Source organism: Palaemon carinicauda, chromosome 5 (assembly GCF_036898095.1).
Source record: "Palaemon carinicauda isolate YSFRI2023 chromosome 5, ASM3689809v2, whole genome shotgun sequence".
In the NCBI taxonomy this organism is placed as follows: Eukaryota; Metazoa; Arthropoda; class Malacostraca; order Decapoda; family Palaemonidae; genus Palaemon; species Palaemon carinicauda.
In genome coordinates, this window is record NC_090729.1 from 143244376 (window position 1) to 143265875 (window position 21500).

The window sequence follows — 21500 nt, forward strand, 5'->3', positions numbered from 1 at the left end:
GCTGAGCCTGGGTCGTCAAACCAGACCTCGCAAGGTCAAACTAATTTTCAAAATGTGCAGAGCATAGCAAATACCACATAATTAACTCCAGTGGGGAAGAGAGTGATGTTGGGTCAAGGTCATTCATGTCAACATCAATAGTATTGAATAATCAATTTAATGTTTTATCAGATCATTGTGAGGCAATAGATTTTCCTATGAAACACACGGCCAAATTAAGTAAGACAGTGCATGCTCCCGTAGATTTGCAACGAATTCATACAGTAATAAGCCAAAATGAGTTACGACCAACCTTATATGCTGTAAATTTAGAACACAAATCCTTTACGTTATTTTTTGACTCTGGTAGTCCACGTAATATCATGGATTTGAGGACACATCATTTGTTGTTTTCGAACTTTCCGATAGAAAAATCAGTAATGAGACTCTTGGGTATAGGAAATAATGAATTAAATGTAATAGGCATAACTCATGTTCAGTTCAAGGTCGGTAAGCGCACGTTTGCCGATACATTTGTTGTTGTACAAAACATTGATATGTATCCAGCTGTAATTATAGGATACCCATCTATGGGAAATCAAAACATTACCTTAGCCCCTGCCTAGCACGGCGTGTATATCAAAGGAAAATTCTATAAGTCTTCTAATGCCTTAAAATCAGTTTTGGATAAAAAGGAGACGACAAATGTAACCGTAACGTACGTTGAAGAACCAATAACTTGTCTCACTAATAAAGAAATAATATACGTGACCCAGCAGAATTCTCGTTCACCCGTAATATCATCTTGCACGCAATCTATCGAGCCAAACCTACCTTCAAATTTAATAGTGCAAATAAAGAAAACATTACCGGGATCTGAAATATTAATCCTTTCCGACACTTTGAAAACTAACGGATTGTCTGTCACACAAGCTATTTATTCAGTAGGCTCACATCAACAATGTAATATTGAAGTCTGTAATCATTTAAATAACCCTTTAGTAATTCACAAAAATCAACATATCTTGGATGTAGAAGTTTATAAACATCGTATTCTTACCGTTGCTGAAATCAATCACGCTCAATCAGTTGCGGATGAATCCCTTTTGCAATCTATTAAAAATAAAATCAATAAAGACATTCAAGACGAAGAAATTCAGCAGAAAATTTTTGGACTTTTAACTAAATATCATGATGTTTTTTTTTCCACTATGGATGGATCCTTAGGAAAAACAGATGTGATTGAGCATCAAATAAGGTTAAAGGACAAGCAGAAAATTATCTATGTACCCTCATACAGACTTCCTATGAAATTCCAGAATGAAATAAATGATGAAGTAGGTAAAATGCTAGAAGAAGGAGTCATTAGGAAATCGAACAGACCTTATAATTTTCCATTAATAGTTGTACCGAAAAAAGATCGAACATGGCGTATCTGCGTAGACTTCCGTCGTCTAAACGAGGAGACGATCCCTGATCGATTCCCAGTGCCATGTACTGACGATATTTTGTCTTTTTTAGGTCAGAATAAATGTTTTACCAGTTTGGACTCACTTAAAGGTTTTCACCAGATATCATTAGAAGAAGATAGTATCCCATCACAGCCTTCAGCACAGCCAGGGGACATTATGAATTTTTACGGATGCCTTTTGGTTTACGCAGTGCTCCCATAACATTTACAAGAATGATTAACATGGTGTTTGGAGACTTGCTAGGGGATATATTGCATGCCTTTATGGACGACCTTGTAATCTTTTCCAACAACTTAGAAGAACATCTACGTAAATTAGAACTAGTACTACAGAGACTAAGACAACATAACTCAAGGTTAAAGATTAGTAAGTGTGAATTTTTCAAAACAGAATTAATATATTTGGGTTTCATGGCGTCAAGCCAAGGTCTTAAAGTAGTCCATGATAAGGTGTCGTCTATCCGTAATTTTCCCATACCTACTAATGTCAAGGGAATACAGCAATTTCTGGGTTGTAGTGGATATTACAGGCGTTTTATACGCAACTATTCAATAATAGCTGCTCCTTTAACTGATCTTATGAAGAAGGGCGAAAATTTCATATGGTCTGAGCAGCATCAACAGGCGTTTAATACCTTGAAAGATGAACTGTGTAGTTCTCCTATCTTAAAATTTCCTGACTTCGGTAAGGAATTCTTCATTGCAACAGATGCCTCAGACTTAGGAGTAGGAGGGGTATTGCTTCAGTAATATGATAAACAATTTTTCCCGATAGCTTTTTATTCTCGAAAACTGAGAACTTCCGAAAGTAAGTATGCAGTAATAGACAAGGAAGGGCTAGCTATTGTTAATTCACTGGTGCATTTTAAGTTCATAATATACGGTTACCCCGTTAAGGTTCTTACTGACCATAAACCACTAACCGAATTCTTTAAAGGTTTCAACCACAGCAATAAACGAACTCGGTGGCATTTGATCATTCAAGATTTTGGCACAAGAATCGGGTATTTACCTGGGAAAGCAAATATCGTTGCGGATGCATTATCACGCAACCTCGTGTCATCTTGTACGGAGCCTTTAGCTGAATTAATAGATATATCAACATCCATGCCTATTGTTAAAACGATATCTGAACAAGAAAATTTAGGCTGGAGCGCTGAATTATTACAGACTGAGCAAGGAAAAGATCAGAAATTAGAAACAATTATAAATGCTTTGAAAGGCAATCATAAGGAAAAGGGATATATAAAGTATAAGCAGCAGAATCATATAATCAAAGATAATATTCTGTGTAGGACCATGACAAGGAAAACCCGCAATACACCACATGTAACTAACGATCAGGTAGTAGTACCAATCTCACTTATTTCCACTGTCCTGAATTGGTTGCATACAAATCCATTAAATGGACACCCGAGGTTCTCATTAATGTCACAGAAAGCCAAATCATTGTTTTATTGGCATACAATGCTTACAGATATAAAAAAAACACAGCTAATTGTCGCACATGTCAGGAAAACAAAGGGCATACGAAAACACCTGTCAGCCTAGAAGTTTATCCCATGCCCAATCAACCCTTTGAAAGAATACATTTAGATATGTTAACAGGATTTTACGAGTCAGACAGAGGAAATAAGCACCTCTTAGTAATTGTAGATGCTTGAACTCGATATACAGAACTAATAGCGCTTAAAACTAAAACTGCGATTGAATGCACTAGGAAGTTTTACGAGTGTTACATTTGTAAACATGGAATTCCACACATGATAATCTCAGACTCGGGTGGTGAATTTAATAATCACTTTCTTACTTCATTGTGTGAATTCCTAAGCATAAAGAAAATAAATACCATGATATATCACCCAGAGTCGAATGGGCTAGTGGAAAGAGCAAATAGGAAGGTTTTAAATATATTAAGAGTAACACTAGGGGGATCAGACCCCAACTGGGATATTGCAATACCTGCAGTACTGAGTACTCTGAATCATTCATATCATATATCAATTAAAATGTCACCGCATGAAGCATTGTATGGTACCCCAGTTAAAACGCCTTTCCATGTATTAACGCCTACAACTAATCTATCAAATCCTTTAAAAGAATGTATAAATGCAAGCAAAAGTTGATGTGATATCCTTCGAAAGAATTTAGAAGAATCACAAATCATAGTGAAAAGGAATCATGATAAAATAGCGAAGCCAACTAAAACATATACCGTGGGTGATAATGTATATATACAGGTAAATGTACGTAAAGGTCTCAATTATAAACTAAAACCTAAGTTTGAAGGCCCATTTAACATTTTGGAAGTATTAACGGCCAATAGGTTTAGAGTTCAAAACGTATCCCAACCCACGGATGAGAGAATAGTACCATTGGCTCACATAAGAAATTAATAAAAAAAAAAAAAAAGGAGAGAGGGAAAGAAGTGAGGGAAAGATTTTTATTTGTATGATTAAAAGTTTTCTTCTTAATACAGGAGTAATTACATATATTTTTCTCGTTACAGGTTTCCAAGATGAATTTTTTGTTGTTGGGAGTGATATTGTTCGCTCAGACATTTTTTTCGTGTGGGATGAGCTCTAAAACTAAAAGTATAGACTTTAAATATGGCACTATAGTTGAAAAACAAGAAGACGTTTTTATTACATCAAGCAACGTAGTTGTAGAAGTGCATATGCAAGCAATTTTTATTCCAGAGAATGATGTCACTACCTTAAAAAGCGCCATTTCAAGGTTTGCTGTCTCATTAGATGAGTGGCATAGAAGACATTTTCATTTGACTACAGAGAGTTCGCTTGGATCGACACTAAAAGTTGCAGAGATGCTATCTGATGACTTGCAAAATAAGACTTACGAGACAGAATCTTTGGCTCGTGACCTTTTCATGTGGACTGTAGGGCACGAACATAAAGAAAGACGAAACCCGTTTATTTTTTCTGCATTAAACATCTTTGGGTCTATTGCAAGTTTAGGTTTAGGAATTTCCAATCGTCTTAAGATTAGTAATCAAAATAAGAAAATTGAGTTCTTGACTCATGAAGATGAATTGATTATGTCAGAACTAAAGAATCAGTTAGGTTCAATCAATCAAATTATGGATTTAGTAAATGAACATTCCAGTAATATCAGTCAGATTATGGAAGTACAGGATTTGTTGGCAACGTTAACGTATTATGATTCAAAAATAGATCACATACATAACAGAATTGCACATTTCATTGAGAAATCAAAAGATTATGTAGAAGCTATCACATTAGCAACTAAAGGTGTACTGTCGCCCCATTTGTTGCCTGTAAAATACTTTTAGTTAGTTCCGGAGAACGGACGGGAGAAACTAGGCTATGTTCCTTTGTCAGATGTACGTAGGTTAGAATTTTATTACAGCCTAATTACAGTAAGTGTAGCAAATAAGAAGATTATGATTACAATTCCCTTTGATTCTTTTGATGCCTGGTAGTCTTACAGGATATCACCATTTCCGACTTTCATGACGAATCACTCAAATCCAGTAATATCCAGTTTGACAGGATACGTATTGATTTCAACGGACAAGGAAACATATACGGTCATTAAAGACTTGAATCAATTAACTCACTGTTCAGATGCAATGGATAGAAAAATATGTACAGCTGACTCATTTGAATTCCATAAAGACTTAATGGACTCATGCGAGTTAGGTATATATAGTGCTAGACGGTGCTCTCTCCCATACAAGTGAAAATTGTCTGGATAAGCTTTATCCCTTTGACAATAATGAGTTCAATTGCAGACTGAACAACGGCTCGTGGATACGATACGTCAAGGACGGTTTCAATGTATCATGCCCGGATGGATCCACGTCCTATGCCAAAATCTTCGTTGCAGCAGATGGTTCTATCGGGACTTCCCCTAATTCCATGGTGACCGGAATCAAAACCATCATCAGAGAACGAGCCTACTTCGCGAACTTCACGTGGACGACTACAATGCCATCACTACCTCTCCCATACAACAAACAGGTAGCCAAGCGGTTGATGAAATTGACCGAGATGGACCACCTGTCACCGACTTATAAGGAATTTCTTCACACCATACTACTAGCAGGAACAGTTGCGACAGTGATGATATTTATTGCCGTGAACATCCTTGTTTGGCGTAGGTTAAGGAACAGTTTGCAGCTAAAACAGAATGTTTAACCATGTCCAGACAAAACTCCTTATTTAATTCAGTTTAAAGCTGTTCGAAAGTGGCCACCTCATTCGCTTAAAGGAGTAAAATTGTCTGGGAATAGCGTGTGTACGAAAAGCAGTTAGTACGCTAGTAATATGTAATTGAAGAAACTATAGAACATTTGCATTGTTAAAAATACATTTAAAAAACATTTAAAAAATAAATCATTTTTTTCTCAGCATCTAATAAAATATATAAGCCGGAATGTTAAAAGACAAAGAGAAAAAAAAATAAAAATAACAGAATCTATGGGCATCTAATAAAATATATAAGCCCTATATATATATATATATATATATATATATATATATATATATATATATATATATATATATATATATGTACAAAACCATGGTACGTGTACGTACCAGGAATTCGTGTTTGTGCACTAAAATTGAATCTTTATCAAGGTAACAAATATTTTTATTAATTACCGTATTGTGTTCATCTATGTTTCTGACAAAGGTAACAATTATTCTTTAACAAGTTACCGAATCATATGTATATCAGTATTTTTTTTGGTACCATATAATCATTTGCTAGCAATGTACCATATATGTGATCTTTATTTATCATGCATTTTTTTTCTTTGCTTTGGTAATATCTTTTCATATGCATTATTGTTATTATTTTTTTTTGATGTGCCTATTTGGACATTCATCCTCGTTTGCTTATGGCTAAAGTTAAACAAAGAATAATACATATGTCCAGTCACACTCCTAGTAAACATTTTTTGGCGTGTTGTTGAATTTTTAGAAAAAAAAAATGAGATAGCTGGCCGAGCTAATGTAAAAGTTAGTTATTACATGTTTAAAACACATGACGTAATGTGTCATTGTGGAGGAAGAAGCTAGCGTGAGATTTGCTGTAGTCAGACAAAATCATAAGAGGATGCATTTTGCATCTCTCAGCAATGTAACGTTTTTCTGAAGCATAAACACAAATGCATACCGTGTGAAAGATTGTGTCGCCACCGGATGCAGTTGTCTTCCTAGACTAATGTAAAGTTTACATATTGTGTTTAAATGCTGAGACAACTAAATATAAAATATCTGTGATATCGATATTTTAGGCAGTTCTTATCTATACTTCACATGAATTGGTCATCCGTACACCAGCTATACTCCTGTGATGGAGATGTTTAACACTTGTTTTTAGAGAATAAACCATTTTAAAGTTACCATGCTTGACTTTAATTCAAGATTCAACATCTCAAACAACACATACTCAATATGTGTTAATAACAGTAGCACACTAATATATATATATGTATATATATATATATATATATATATATATATATATATATATGTATATATATATATATATATATATATATATATATATTTATATATATATACATATATATGTATGTATATATATTTGAATGTATCAATATAATTACACAAACACACACACACACTATATATATATATATATATATATATATATATATATATATATATATATATATATACATATATATATATGTATATATATATATACTTATATATATATATAATATATATATTTATATATATAAATATATATAAATATATATTTGCATGAATCAATATAATGCACAAGCACACACATACTATATATATATATATATATATATATATATATATATATATATATATACATATATGTATATACACACATATACATATATATATATATATATATATATATATATATATATATATATACATATATATATAAGTATATATGTACAGTATATGTATACATATATTTTATATATGCATATACATATGTATATATATTTATATATCTATATATACAGCATTTATATTGTCTACCTATATGTGTATACATATAAATAATTCATATAGGCATATGTATATACACACATGCACACACACACAAATACATATATATATATATATATATATATATATATATATATATATATATATATATATATATATATATATATATACACACACACACACACATATATATATATATATATATATATATATATATATACATGTATATATATATATTTATATATATATATACTGTATACATATATATATATATATATATATATATATATATATATATATATGTGTGTGTGTGTGTATATGAAAGAGTATGTTTCCGTTTATATTCCAGAAAGAACTAGAAGAGTTTCAGTATCAATCAAAGAAATGGGTGAAGGACAGACCTGATCAATACCTCGAACTCGAACATCTGGATGTACCCTTGAGGGCCGTCTTTTATTGGGATAAACACCTCCGGCGAGTACCCAAACTTTTGTCCTCTTGGATGAATGGGAGAGCCAGTAAACCTACCCATTTACTCCTAGGTAGGAAAATTATTCTTTATTTACACGCTTATTTAGCATTACATTTCTCTTTACTTTAGGGTTCGCCTACTCTATGACTTTTTTTTTTTCGGTTATCATATTATCCAAGAAGGTTTCATTTCGCATGTTAAGAAGACCAGTTTCTAGTCCCATTTATAAGCATTGAGCAATGCAAAAATCATTTTATTTTCTATTATCTGCCTCGTTAGTTTTGGTCAATGATTTAAAAGTATTTTATTTCAGACGCAAACGATTTATTCTACACCAATGATTACACTTCATATTCTTTGATGGACGTTACTGCTTTCGTTAGCGGAGTTTATGTATTTATTATTATTTTGCCAACATTATATCTCAGAGACACACAACGATGTCAGGAAGTGAGAAAATTTAGGGAACTACCGGAAGCTATCGCTCAAACAAAACATATTGGTGACTACCCCTACCAGAATGTAATATTTGAACCACTATCATCACAAAATAATTGGGCACTCAATGTTGTTGTTGCTGTTGATTAAGATAGCCTTGACTATAGCAAGACTCGGGTTCTTCCAGTAAGGCAGCCCTAATAGGGGGGGAGGGGGCACTCAAGCCCCATGCCCTTTTTTTTGACAATTCAATCAACACTTCTTATCGCAAAAACTATGCACGATAGGCTTTACATCATTTATCACTGCATTTTCCTATGCATAATGTTTCTGACGACTGCTCGAGTCCATAGCCATAATATTAGGATGTTATAAGAAATGGAAAAAAGTGTCTAATTTGAAAAAAATACAATAATGTTTGAGAAATACATTCACAATGAAATATGTAGTTACAAATTTTTTAAATATTCGTCCATTGTCAGATTGTATATCGTCCTCTAGCTTTGAAATTAACCAGGTTTTTAATTTTTTTAAAGGATCAACGTTGCATTACATTAAAGACGGAAACATTCATTATGCCAAAGGCATCAAGGCTATGTCTCAGCCTTTTTACAATCATCTGAAGGCCATTTCTCCTCTACTAAAAACCTTCTCAAGGACTACGCAAGTAGTTTTCAAGTTACAGGATCATTTGGAGGTATTTTGAAGAAGGTTTCTTTACTTTAAGCGATTGCATTTAATGTCTAGTTTTACATCTTTATTCGTTATTTTTCTCTTCTCTGTTTTCTTACTTGTTCGTGTCTGGGTATTTTCTGTTCTGTACTGTTTGTTTTGTAAGTTAATATCATCATGTTTCTTTCTAAGGGCACTTGTACATTTTCTTCAAAAAATGATTATTATCTCAATTTAAAAACTACTCTAATAGAGGATCAATAACTACAAAGCATATGACTGATATTTGTTTGACGTAGTTAGAAATATAATACAATGGAATCCAGTTACATTTGTTTAGTATCTCTCTCTATCTCTTTTTCTCTTTAAAATATTATCACACATTCGTTTCTTTCTAGTGAAAACATCCAAACTGTCAATTATTTTCATTTCTATTTTCATAAATATTCAACTAATTCATGACTTCTCAGATTTTGTTCTTTTAGAAAGTCACTAAACGTATAATTGTCTCTTTCTCTTCCATACCCTGCAGAAATATTCTACATACTCTTACGATGGCATGCTCCTTCTCGATTATTACAACAAGATTGCCAGTGACTTGCTAGTACCAAGAAGCCCTTCCTTCGTCGTTTGGAACAGCACCGTCCCTCTGTCGGATCTCTACGAAAAGGAGTGCTCGAGGAATGGCTCGCGGCTTCCTCGTAACGATAATAAGAAATGCTCCAATGATAAGCATCTGGGGGAAATGGCACTAGATCAGTTTCTAGACATGTATCTAAACGACATTTGTTCTTTTGAAAATAAAAGCTTATAGATATACAGTTAGGTGATAAACATTTCAGTGTTAGGTCATTATTATGCTTCATTCACACCGTAAGATGTTATCCTTGGCTGAGCAATTCCTACCATGTAAAAGGAAAATAGATGATCGGTGAGTACTTAAAACCAGGACAGCCTGGGCAAGTTACTAAATATCATATGTGCAATCATTATGTGTTGGTGAGGTTTCTGCATTAGTAACCTACTATCAATGTTATATACAACAACAAACAATTTCAGGAAAAGCCCCAGAATATAACTCAACTCTTTCAGTTCATCATGGAGATTCTCCTATAGCTATATCACATTACCATGTGTTCTCTCCTAGATGTTTGAGTATCTCAAGTTACAGTATCGTGGGTCATACTGCAGTTCTTGATTAAAAACATTACCAGCACTTAACTTTGTATTGATCTTTCCACAGTTTAGGATTTTTGCACATTGATCGAGCCTTTCATTCAGCTGCATTGTCATTGCTCTTCTCAACCTTGGTGTTTCATTCTCTTCATCACCCGAAAAGCATTTTACGTTTGAAGGGTCAGAGGTTCTTGAACCCTTTCTACGGTGTTCTTATTCTGTGCCTTGCGTACTGGAAGTAGTCACTGCTCAGTTTAGCATTTCCAGACACACCTACGTATTCCACAACCTATCAAAACCGAACTGTCATACATTTCAGGCTAATAATAAAAAACCACTCTAAAATCTTTAAAACTAAAAGGTTACTGGAATTAAAACCTTCTAAAGCTTGAAGGATACTTCTTGTATAACTAAAAATGGTGAAATAGCCCTTCTCTTTTAGCGCTATTTTCTCAATAGGCTCGCATTCTGAATGGCTAAAGAATTAAGGAATCTTTGCTACCTAAACAAATACCGAACGATAGAATACATTCGGTAAAGGTCTAAAGGTAATTCTCCATCATCAACAAGGAGACTTTGAATTGATGAAGTTCCAAATGCTCCTGTGGACAATTGAATACCAGCACAATGTACAAAATTTAATATCTTTAATTGGCTTGGGTTGGCTGATTATTATTATTATTATTATTATTATTATTATTATTATTATTATTACTTGCTAAACTACAACCCTAGCTGGAAAAACAGGATGCTATAAGCCCACGGGCTCCAACAGGGAAATTAGCCCAGTGAGGAAAGGAGACAGTTACAACATTAAAATAAATATTCCTTATATAAACTATAAAAACTTTAACAAAATAAGAGAAAGGGAAATAGATAGAATAGTGGTCCCCGAGTGTACCCTCAAGGAAGAGAACTCTAACCGAAGACAGTGGAAGAGTATTTTTCACAACCATAACTAATTTAGGGAAAAATTAAGGACGTTTATAATTTTAAAATAGTTTTATGGTCTGCCCCCATGATGTATGTTTTGTATTGGTCGCCTACTGTCTGGTGATTTCTGCATATTACTCACCTGAAAATGAGTGAATGATTATTAGTAATTATCCAGGGGTATTCCATCTGCGTTGCCAATTTTGTGTTGGTATGTTGAATCACACGCAGGCGTATATGTAACCCTTTAATAAGAGTCTACATTACTCCTGGCTCTGGGATTCCGACAATCAACTCAAAACAACTGAGCGTCGAGCATCTCATAAACAATCTCACAAACCAAAACAATCATATCAAACATAAGAGCATCATTCTCAAAAGACTTAAATCCTACTGCAATACAAAAGTATAAAGAATCACATCCTATCTTTGAGGTAATTAATAAGTGCTTGAACCCTAATATAAATATACATTATTTCAGTTATGTACATTTTATAACATGTTTTATCAATGCAAAATGATGCAATGTTGCGCTCAATACACGTAACATTTGAACTCCAACAGGGAAATTAGCCCAGTGAGGAAAGGAGACAGTTACAGCATTAAAATAAATATTCCTTATATAAACTATAAAAACTTTAACAAAATAAGAGAAAGGGAAATAAGATAGAATAGTGGTCCCCGAGTGTACCCTCAAGGAAGAGAACTCTAACCGAAGACAGTGGAAGAGTATTTTTCACAACCATAACTAATTTAGGGAAAAATTAAGGACGCTTATAATTTTAAAATAGTTTTATGGTCTGCCCCCATGATGTATGTTTTGTATTGGTCGCTTACTGTCTGGTGATTTCTGCATATTACTCACCTGAAAATGAGTGAATGATTATTAGTAATTATCCAGGGGTATTCCATCTGCGTTGCCAATTTTGTGTTGGTATGTTGAATCACACGCAGGCGTATATGTAACCCTTTAATAAGAGTCTACATTACTCCTGGCTCTGGGATTCCGACAATCAACTCAAAACAACTGAGCGTCGAGCATCTCATAAACAATCTCACAAACCAAAACAATCATATCAAACATAAGAGCATCATTCTCAAAAGACTTAAATCCTACTGCAATACAAAAGTATAAAGAATCACATCCTATCTTTGAGGTAATTAATAAGTGCTTGAACCCTAATATAAATATACATTATTTCAGTTATGTACATTTTATAACATGTTTTATCAATGCAAAATGATGCAATGTTGCGCTCAATACACGTAACATTTGAAGTAATACAGTACATTATTACAATAATACATAACAGTATGGGACAATACTTTTAAAAGATTCAGAGCTTCAAGACATTTAGCTTTTAATGCCTTTAGGAGTGGAACCCATGTCAATCTACAATCTAAAATTAATCCTAAAAACTTAGCTTCCCTTACACATGGAATCCATTGACTTTTCATGTATATATCCGGGTCTGGATGTACTCCCCGGATACGAGAGAAATGTACATTAGTAGTTTTGCTTGTTGAAAACTTAAACCCATTCATATCAGACCACTGAATAATTTTGTCAATTGCGAGTTTTAGTTTCCTCTCGACCATTAACATTCTAGCTCCAGCAAATGATATGGAGAGATCATCCACAAATAGTGTTGAGAGAACATCCGGGGAATGACAGAGGTCATTAATTGCTAGTGCAAACAGGGTTACACTCAGCTCACTACCCTGAGGAACTCCCTCTTCCTGACATTTACTCTCTGATAGTTTCCCCTACTCTCCCTTGATGCACTCTATGTGAAAGAAATGATTAGATAAACAATGGTAGCTCTCCTCTTAATCCAAATTCCTGACTGGTTTTAAGTATACCATATCTCCATGTAGTATCATATGCCTTTCCAAAGTAAAAAAAGACTCACACATGGTGCTCTTTGGAAGCAAAGGCTTCACAAATAGATGACTCGAGTTGTATCATCTCATCAGTCATTGAGTGCATTTTACTGAATCTATAAAAAACAGGTGATAAAATACCCTTCTTTTTCCAGGTACCAGAACAGTCTTGCATTGACCATCTTACCCATGATCTTACATAAGCAAGATGTCAATGCAATTGGTCGATAGTTTGCTGCTAAAAATTTATTCTTTCCCGGTTTTAAAAAGGCTAGAATAATAGCTAGTTCCCAAACACTTGGATAACTATGATCATGCCATATTCTAAAAATAATGCTTGAAATAAATAACTTGTATTAAAATGTACATGTTTAATCATTGCATAGGAAATTCCATCAGGTCCAGGGGCTGTATCGTTACAATTAGCAAGTGCCTAATCAAATTCTCTTTCAGGAAAAGAAGAATTATATGACTCTTCACTTCCTATTGCAAAATTTAAAATTTTCTTTTCTTCAATGTTCCTATACTGGTGACCAGGAGCTCCTTCACACTTGCATGATACATTTGAAAAATGATCAGCCAGGGCATTACTAACATCCTTTGCTTCAGTCACATACTGACTGTTCACCTTCAATACTGGTGGTGGGTTTGGGGTAAATTTGACAGCAATCTTTTTTATTTTCCTTCATACAGAAGATGGTAGTGTTCTGCTATTGACTGAGGAATCAAAAGATACCCAAGATTGGCGCCGAGCTTCTTTCATGACACGATGGAACTGTGCTCTACACTTTTTGTATGCTATCAAATTTTCCTCAGTACGGCGTCGATGCAATTTAGTCAAGAGATTTTCAATTGGCTTTGTGCAAGACAGTTAATTCGGAAGACCACCACGGGACTAGTCGTCGTTTAGATAATCTTGATGTTTCGGGAATCGAATTGACTCCTGCTGTATGGAGAGTTCCATTCAGCAGTTCTAAATTTGTACAGGTTGAGATGGTATGCTCTCCATCCCACCCTATGCCAAATCCAAAGAAGCAGTCAAAACCAAAGTCATACAAGCCAAAGTTGTCAACAAGTTCATGCCCAAGAGGAAGAGATGGGGAGTGAAAAAGTAATCAAAAGAAAGTAGAGAAAGTGCTGACTAATTTAGTTGGATCAAAAATTGGGCACCAAGGTCCAGTGGAAAAGCAGTTTTCACCATTCATTAAAGCTCAGCTGCTAATCCCTAAGCCCCCATCCTCGTCAAGGCTTCAGCATCTGAGGAGTACAGATTTTAGATGTAGCTGGGTGTGCTTCCCCACAATGTACGTAATTTGGATTTTTTGTGGATGTCCAAGACTATTTTTTCCACAGTTGGCACTAACAGCTGGCTTATTATTCAGTGTTCCCTTGCATTTTGGCTTAAATGGAAATACATTTGGCAATAATAACATCGCAATGGTGAAGGGATGTATGATTCCACCTGCAAAGATAGCCAACCAGCTTTAATAACATTTGGTAATCTGCATTGATCAAATGTTACAATCAAAGTAGCAAGAGGAATACGTTGCTCTCAACTCTTTTTTTCATTCTGACTACTTTTACTACTCCTTGACTTTTCAGTTCATCCTCAATTTCTTTTTCCTCTATGTCCAGCAATTCTGGAGCATATATCAAACCCCTACTCTGGTTGAAAGTTGGGTACCAAATGCATTTGATACTATGACCATCCAATGTTTTAAGTGTTTTTAATCTTTCACCTAGTATTGGGGATAGTGTCTCAATCAAGAGACTTCTATTTCCCTGTGGAAGAATTTTTGGCCGCCCTTCACATATAGTAACTATTTCCCGGTTAGCTTTAAAACATTTTCGCGCTCCTTTATTCCATTTTCAAATTCTAAAATTTAATAAAAAAAATTCATAATTCACTTCATCATAGTGACCAGGTAATACTTCTACCTTTCTATATTCTGCTGTACTGTTGTAATTTCTCACTCTCTCTCTCTTCTTCTTTAGTTTTTCTTATAATCATTCTTTACATAACGTGAATAGGGTTCTAATGTTACAATACTACAACCCGAGTTGGAGCTGTCTGTACCGAGATCCATGTTTATATTTTCCAGATCGTCAACAGAGGGGTTGGATTTTATGGAAAAAGCAAGCCAGGTTATCCACCTCATATTGGAGGATGTCAGTCCTCCTATTCCATGTGGCCCAACAAGAGAGGAGGCTTCAGTGGGGACGAGTCCTCTATTAGAAAGGGGCTGCTTCTGTTTAGGTGGGCGTAAACTGGTCAGTGGGGGTAGTTAGCCCCTCCCACTGGCGATCGAATGACTGCTGTCACCTATTACCCGCAATTATGGGTGACTTAAACCCGGATCATTGGAGCCCGATTCTTAACAAACTTGGTCTTCACCCAATGGGGTCTGCCAGAGGGTGATGGAGTCTACATTTGCACAGGCTGAGATGGAGTGCCGTCCATCCCATACTGTGCCAAATCCAAAGAAGCAGCAAAAGTATAATCAAACAAGCCACAGTCGTAAACAAGCTGAATCCCAAAAGGAAGAGATGGGAGGATAATAGAAATAACCATAAGGAAAAAAGAAAATGCTGACTGATTTAGTTGGATCAACAATTGGGCACCAAGGTCCAGTGGGAAAGCAGTTCCCACTGTTCATTAGAGCCCCAGTTGCTAATCCCTAAGCACCCCATCCTCGTTAAGGCTTCAGTATCTGAGGGGTCGGTATGGCTGAGATTATCCAATACTCTCGCATATAGTTTTAAATGCAAATACCTCCCAACCGTGAAACCTCCTCCCATTCATCGAAGCAGGCAGCAATATGTAAAAACGTCCACGCCAGCGGCTATAATGGATGCAGAAACATCCACGCCCAAAAAAGAATGAATACATATATTATGCACATAATATATACACATAAATATGACAAATTTTCTCATAGATTTGGGACAGCAACACCAAAGAAAGTTTGTAAAATTAAGAGAAGGTCGAAGTAATATTCAGAGGAAGAAAAAAAAAGATAAGAGAAATTTAGATTCGAACTGTGAAAGCAATTAACCCAAGTTCGAGAGCACTCTTGACTGTCACCAAGTTTCGACACGGGAATGATATACTGTGCTGAAGCTCAATGACTTCATCAAGGCATTCTCTAATTGAGAGGGTTTATTTTCTTTGAATTTCACCCTGATTTCACATGTTTTACCGTATGGTTTAAAAGTCATACACAATGCTCCATAATGGTAATTTATTGGTATATCACATATGTGGGTGACCTTTAATTTCCCTACATTTCCATCAAGTGTCCTGAGCCTTTGAAGTACGGTCCCTATTAGTTCCTTGGTCTTCAACAGAAGTTTCCTTATTTAGACTTGCACAGGTCGTCAACAGTGCCGGGGGCAATTCAGCATACACAGGAGCGACGTGGGGGGTCGTCAGCAGAATCCATTAGAAAAAAATTTGTAATGTTTGATTTGTATTTGTTTTATTTACCTGCTCGAGAATATTAATGCATCAAACGTTAAAAAAGAAATTTGCAATCGCCCCTATAAGCAAAATGAGAGTATAGGCCTACGTCCCAGATGGTCTACTCCATACCCTTCCCGAAGGATAGTATCAAAACATATAGAGACACAGGTGTAAGCCGAGCCTGCCTGTTAAGACTGAAACCAAGAAGCTATGGAATCATGCTCTCCTTACCTATAATGATGGGCTTCCAGACAAAAGACGAGAGTTCCATCCCAAGCATTATATCGCCCTGGATTCCGAAGGCCCAGCCCTAGAAAATAATTCCACCAAAAAGGTCCAAACCATCTTCGGGATGGCTGATATCACTCAATACTGTTATGTATAGCTTTGAAAGCAGACCTCAGAACCTTGACACATCCCATTCTTTGAAGCAGGAAGCGATAACGTATGTAGAAACATACACGAAAGAGGGCATGCCATTAAAGAATTACATGCACATACACACACACACACACACACACACATATATATATATATAGATATATATATATATATATATATATATATATATGTGTGTATGTGTGTGTCTATATATATATATATATATATATATATATATATATACATACATATAAATATGTATATATATATATGTATATATATATGTACATATATATATATATATATATATATATATATATATATTTATATATATATATATATATATATATATATATATATATATATATATAAATTTTGGGTCGAGATTTTGTTTTTGTCAAGATTTTGGTCTGTTGGGATTGTGAGTGTCTGGATTATGGCTGTAGGGATTCTGTCCGGATCCCATTTTATATATATATATATATATATATATATATATATATATATATATATATATATATGTGTGTGTGTGTGTGTGTGTGTGTGTGTGTGTGTATATATATATGTGTGCATATATACATACACACATACATATATACATACATACATACATAAACCATTATATATATATATATATATATATATATATATATATATATATATATATATATATATATATATATATATATATATATATATATATAGAGAAATTTTTCCCATAGAGTTGGAACAGCAAGACAATAGGAAGTTTATAGAATTAGTAGAAGATCTAAGTAGTATTCAGAGGAATAAACAGGTAGCAGAAAGAGAAATTTAGATTCGAACTGGGGGAGTAATTTTGCCAAGTTCAAGAGCCCTTTTACCCGTCAAAATATTTCAACATGAAAACGATATTTCCAGTCGAAGCATGATGACTTCGACAAGGCATTCTCTCGCTAGTGAATGATTAGAAGTTCTCTGGCATCCTGGTATCGAAGGTCATTGACGCCGATATCGTTTATTATTAATAAAGATTAAAAGAATATACAATTAGAACCAGAAAAGTATATATGTTATACGAGTTAAATAGCATTAGGAAAACCTGTTTCTCATGTAAATTTAAAAATGCCTCTAGCATTGTACTTCACATTATGTCAAAGGATCTTGGCAAGGATGAACCTGCCATCTTCACCCCTCACCTCAAACAGATATCTATTTTTTCTGTGCTATAAATGCGGCATTCAGTCAACAAATGCCTCACTGTCAAGGGTATCAAGCAGTCGTCGCAATTTTGTTGGTGTTGGCCAGCCAGCAGAAACTCATGTGTCATCTGAGTATGACTAAAGCGGAGACGACAAAGAGTAGTCTCCCATTTTCGGGGCATCCCATTATACCTCAAAGGGGATACAACATTGCTATTTCCCTCTTCTTATTTTCGGTTAAACTATCCAAATGGTGTTGCAAAATATCATAATTAAACTCTTAATTGGTGGTAAAAAAAATAATCACAGACAATTGGTTACCTTTTCGGTAGCAACTCGGATGCAGCATTCTTTGCCAGTGAATCTGTCTCTTTCTTTCCAGACACACCTACGTGTGCCAGAACTCCGCAAAATCGTACTGTTATACCTTTTAGGCCAATAATAAGAAGCCACTATAAAATCTTTAAAACTGAAAGGTTACTGGAATTAAAACCTTCTAAAACTTGAAGGACACTTCCTGCATAACTAAAAATGGTAAAATTGCCCTCCACCTTTAACGCTATTTTCTCAATAGTGGTTAATATGCCATATAATTCAGCAGTAAATATGGAAGATATTGGAGGAAGTGCACCTCTACAGTTAAAAGAACTACTATATACCCCAAATCCAATGCCAGCATCACATTTGGAGCCATTGGTATATATGAAAGTTGATTCCCTATGTTCTTCAACATGTTCCATAAAAAGAGACCTGACTTCTATTCAATATGATGATATTTCATCTTCCATTGCATACTCCGTTCTCATCATCTCTGTCTTTCTTCTATATATATTGAGCCCAACCTCATGTGATATTTCATGCTTTCTGACAAGCAAGCTTTGCAGGTCATGTGGTGTTCTGCTAATAAGGAGAACGTCATCAGCGTACTCTAGGGTCAGCTCTTTTCATAAATGTTTCTCTCCAGTTTCTTTAGAATGAGCATACTATAAATTTTCATGACAACTGACTTAAGTCTGATGTCTCTCTAATTATTGCAATCAGTCAGATATCCCTTTTGGGGTGGGGGGTGGGGGGTTCACCAACACATTTCTGAGAGAGATTAAAAGTTTCTGAGGTAGGTATATATAGGAATATGTATATCGTGGAGTACCTTATTTCATGTACTAGTTATAATTAGTCTGAGGTAATACTGTGTTAACTACATAGCTGATTAGTATCTTTAGGGAGTGAGTGACCAGAAAAGGCAACGAATATTTGTTGTGTAAAAGGCATTGTAAAGCAAAGCTTTATTGTTAATATTTTACAAGCTGAGATTAGCCATAGTTGGGAAAGCAAGATGCTACAAGCCATATGGAACAAAAGGGGAAAGTAGCACAGGAAATAGAGTAAGGAAATAGATAAAATATATATAAGTAATGAATACAAATCATTCTAACCGAAGTGAGAAAGATCAAGTTTCTCATTACTCTGTTTATTGTCAATCATATCAAATATATTCCCTTTCTCTTTGTACAGCCCGTGACAAGACAGCTATCTAAATATAATAAAGGAGGAACTGTTAATGATACACCAAAGAGTACCGATTTAAGGGTAGCCACTATTTGTGTTCCTGGGTTGTACCAGAAACGTTTTCTGGTTTCCTTTTCTGGTCAAATTGTATTGCATTTCAGTTGAAGCATGAGCTATTTGAGCCACAGCTCATACACAAGTATACTCCAGGATACAAGAGTGTAATTGATATGCAGAAGTATGAATAGATAGTGTAGTGTGTGTTTAGGGCTTTGAATCTTTGCTGATGAATATTTCGAGTAGTTGCATGAAAAAACTATTACTGCAGCTTCCTACATAGGACAGTCACCCATAATGCGGCAGCTAAAACAGGAAAGTAACTACAACTCTGGTTCTTTTTTTACTTTGGTTTTTCTCTAGAGCCACCCTATAGGAGAGGAAGTTGTTTAGGGCATATAGACACATATGTATATACATATGTCTTCCCTCGTTTGTGGTAAGTGATGCCAGATTAGTGTAATCTTTAGAAAATATGTTATTAGCTTTAAGTGCATTCATTGTCAAAATAGACTCTGAAAGTAAGATGTTGGCAAGTATCAACCCAAAGGTACAATAAAAAATCATTCATGGGATGATCCTCAGGTGTATAAAAATGTTCTAAAAGGTGTTTATACTTCAATTACTAAAATATAAATATGAATACATAGAATATTTACCTGATATGTGGTGCCCTATAAACTATGGAGATATCTTAACAAGCTTTTTATTAGCTTACGCCTGATTGCTTTCTGCATCATCCTTAGCGTACCATCTCCTCTTTTGGTTAGAACATTCGACACTTAAAAGATATAAAAAATATATAAGACTTTTTTCTGATATCAAGTCTCTGTAGAGTGAAGCCACAAAATTATGACTATGACTTAATTGCTTGGATATGAGGTAATTCAAAATACAAAATTTGAAGATATAACATTGAAAATTCAATGAGAAACGTTTTTATTTTTTTGAAATTAATTCTTTCACAACTCCGAAAATCACATTTCTAAAATTTAAACTCATCTTTGAAAAATATTCTTAATGATTTATTGATGAAAACTGATGAGATATATATTTTCTGTTGAGCACCAAGTGATTTATATGAGACTGACATCCATATGTGTTGCAGATGCTTAATGATAGATTGATTGATTGATTGATTTGAGGTTTTCTGGCCTCCTGACATCTAAAGTCATTGATGCTGATATCATTTATTATAAATTAAGAACAAAAGAATATTCAATTAAAACCATAAAGGCAAATATGTCACTTTAAAAGTTAAATAGCCCTAAGAAGACCCGCTTCTGAAGTAAAGCTAAAAATAAGGCTAGCATGTTAGGACACATCATGTCCAAGAATCTTGGCAAGGATGAACCTGCCATCCTCACCTCGAGCCTCAAACAGGTATCTACTTCTTTCACTACTATAGAGGAGCATTCGGTCAACAAATGCCTCACTGTCAAGGGTACCAAAAACTCGTCGCAATATGGAGATGCTTAATGAACATATCAAATACCATCTAAGAAAACTTAGGGGATGACATGGTTTTCATTATGAGCAATGCATGGCAATCTAACCATAGGTTCCAGGATGAAATCTCTGTTTTCTTGACGAGAATTAGAGCGCCTATATATTTTGGCAGATTTATATAACTAACAACAGGGTTCAAACACTTATAAGAAGAAAAATGCCAACTAAAAATTGCAACTAAACATTCAAGACTGTTTGAATGATTACATCACATTATTATATATTTGATATCAAAGAAGAAAAATAAAACTTTTGGCTGGTTTCAGTTAATCGGGTTACCCATATGTATGTGTATTTGTAGATGCATATGCATGGAAGAGTACAAACTAAATAGAACCATCAATAATGGGTGATAATATAAAGCACATAT

General features: G+C 34.5%; 1 protein-coding gene across 1 annotated transcript in view; it reads left to right on the forward strand.

The window, feature by feature from the left end:
- The window catches only part of LOC137640611 (uncharacterized), a 45712-nt gene extending 35454 nt beyond the window's left edge, over positions 1-10258 (forward strand). The window contains exons 4-6 of the mRNA XM_068373117.1: positions 7805-7997; positions 8902-9062; positions 9570-10258. Of these exons, the coding sequence (XP_068229218.1) occupies positions 7805-7997; positions 8902-9062; positions 9570-9851 (636 nt within the window). The 3' untranslated portion in view covers positions 9852-10258. The remainder of the gene's footprint in view (positions 1-7804; positions 7998-8901; positions 9063-9569) is intronic.
- Positions 10259-21500: the final 11242 nt, after the last annotated feature.